Raw genomic sequence first — 2,139 nt, 5'->3', positions numbered from 1 at the left:
GAGAGAACACAAAAAGTGTAAAGGAGAGAGAGAAACAAAACCTCTCCCCCACATATATATATATATATATATATATATATATATATATATATCACATCACATTTGTTTAAAGATATCTGGCCCATTTTACATATAGACCACTCGTGGCCTATATTTTTTTGGGCCAAATAAAAAAAACCTCAGTGCTGCGTCACTGGACAACCTTGGTATAAGAGAAATGACCAGGGTTGTTTACATGTACTTTATTGTGGCCACGCCTACATCTGCGACAGTGGTTCCATAGTGTAGTGTCTAACCTGCCTTTACAAGCAGAAGGTCCTGGGTTTGAGTCCCAGAGGAACCACATATTTGGCTCCTCTTGTTGCAGCAGATCTCTCAATAAAGAGCTCTGTTTTTTCATCACTTGACTATGTAAGGTTGTGACTTCTGTAACTTGACTCATCCAATCAGTCGTATTTATTTTAATCAACACTATCACAACACTTCCTCTTTATTATTTGCCTATAAAAGACTACGGCTTCTTATTCACGCTAACCCTCGATGTCCTCGTCCAAAGTGCGATGGATTCCTACTAAACTAAAGTTTTAACATCATTGTCATTAGCAGAGTCATTTACATGATTAATGATCACTGGAAAGCAGGTGACCTGCTTATTAACATGAGCAGTTATTGATCTGGGACAATGTGAGTTTGAGATTTGATGCTGATTTGATGAGACTGGCGCTGTTGACACTTTCTGGTCACGCTTGGCCTTCCACCAAAAGCGTGCGCCTGCTTTTGAACAAAGTGCATTTTGTCTGAAATGAGATGCAACTCGGGGAGAATAATTAACTTCCCGGTCTGCCCGTGGATTAATGGTAGGGACAGATGGAGTGGCCAGGAAACGGAGGGAAGGAAAAGTAGGTTAGAAGTTCCAGCGTGTACATTTTGCGGGGGTAATGTGAAAATGATTTGGTTTTCCTCAGCAGCTAAGGAAGGCTCTTATTTATCTCTGTTAAATGTTAAAGCACGGCAGATGCAGATTTGTGGAGCGCCGTTTGTTGTGGGTCAAACACTTAAGAGTGTTCAACAATGATAATGTCCTCTTACATGTTTGACGTTGATGTGAAGAGCCACGGCAAGACAAAAGGATCAAACTTTTGAGATGTGAGCGTTTGGGTGAAATAAAACCTTTTTAAGGTAAAGTCTGTTCTCTTATGCATAATAATTATCCCAATAAAAATTGTGTTTAGCCCTGGAAACACTCATAAAATATTGAACATTGCTGCAGAACTCAATGACAAGAAAAAGGCAGCTTTCCTCTAAGCCCTGCCTATAATTTTAAGCACCTCACCCGAATGCCTCTGGCAGTGATATTATTCTTGTTTTTCTTAGAAACTCTTTTTAGTCAACGTTACCTTGTGAGAAAAATACAAAGTCAATGCCATGGCTGCAAATTTTGGATCAACTGTAGCTCTGTAAAAAAAAAAAAAAAAAAGAGCGAGAGAGAGAAAAGTGTTTGTTTTAATAGACATTTGGGTTTTCATTTTCCTGTCACTGTGCAGGAGAAGGTTTTTATTCCACCTTTCCATTAATCACTGACACGAAATGAACTGAAAAATCTCAAACCTGTCCGTGTCTCTGCAGGACCTGAGGCTGTGGAGGCCCAGTGTCAGAAGCTGGAGGTGCGAAGTAAGGACGGACGAAAACTGCTGTTCACAGCAGATGAGCAGAAAGTTGTCATGACAACAGAGAAGTTTTCTGTCACAGGTAAATATATCATATTTAAATATAAATGTAGTGGACATTACTTTATAAGCTGTGTACTTAACAATGTGTAAAAGGCAATGTTGAGCCAGTGATGCCTTCACTGTCGTGGTAGAAATATAGACTGCCACTAATTAATAGTAATAATTGTTGGAAACAGACACAAAGAACATACACGTTACACCCTATTAGTATATTTGAAATAACTGACTCCTCTACATTTCAATGTGAAAATGAATATTTTTACTGCATCATGTTTAGTGAAACCTCTCGTTCCTTTTTATCAAAGCGAATCAAATGACCAAGTTGAAGCGAATGCACCTAAGCACACCAATTAGGGTTCAGCACACGATTCGCTGTGAAATCTTTGGTCTTATTTCGACAAACTTTGTA

At 38.9% G+C, this 2,139-nt stretch overlaps 1 protein-coding gene across 1 annotated transcript in view; it reads left to right on the top strand.

The window, feature by feature from the left end:
* LOC103387458 (zeta-sarcoglycan) overlaps nucleotides 1-2,139 on the top strand; it is a 55,682-nt gene that overhangs the window by 31,649 nt on the left and 21,894 nt on the right. Inside the window, exon 5 of the mRNA XM_008322126.3 lies at nucleotides 1,627-1,749. Within this exon, the coding sequence (XP_008320348.1) occupies nucleotides 1,627-1,749 (123 nt within the window). The remainder of the gene's footprint in view (nucleotides 1-1,626; nucleotides 1,750-2,139) is intronic.

This window comes from Cynoglossus semilaevis, chromosome 1, assembly GCF_000523025.1.
Source record: "Cynoglossus semilaevis isolate Cse_v1.0 chromosome 1, Cse_v1.0, whole genome shotgun sequence".
Classification (NCBI taxonomy): domain Eukaryota; kingdom Metazoa; phylum Chordata; class Actinopteri; order Pleuronectiformes; family Cynoglossidae; genus Cynoglossus; species Cynoglossus semilaevis.
The sequence above is the reverse complement of the archived record's forward strand: the minus strand, read 5'-3'. Positions and strand labels throughout refer to the sequence as shown.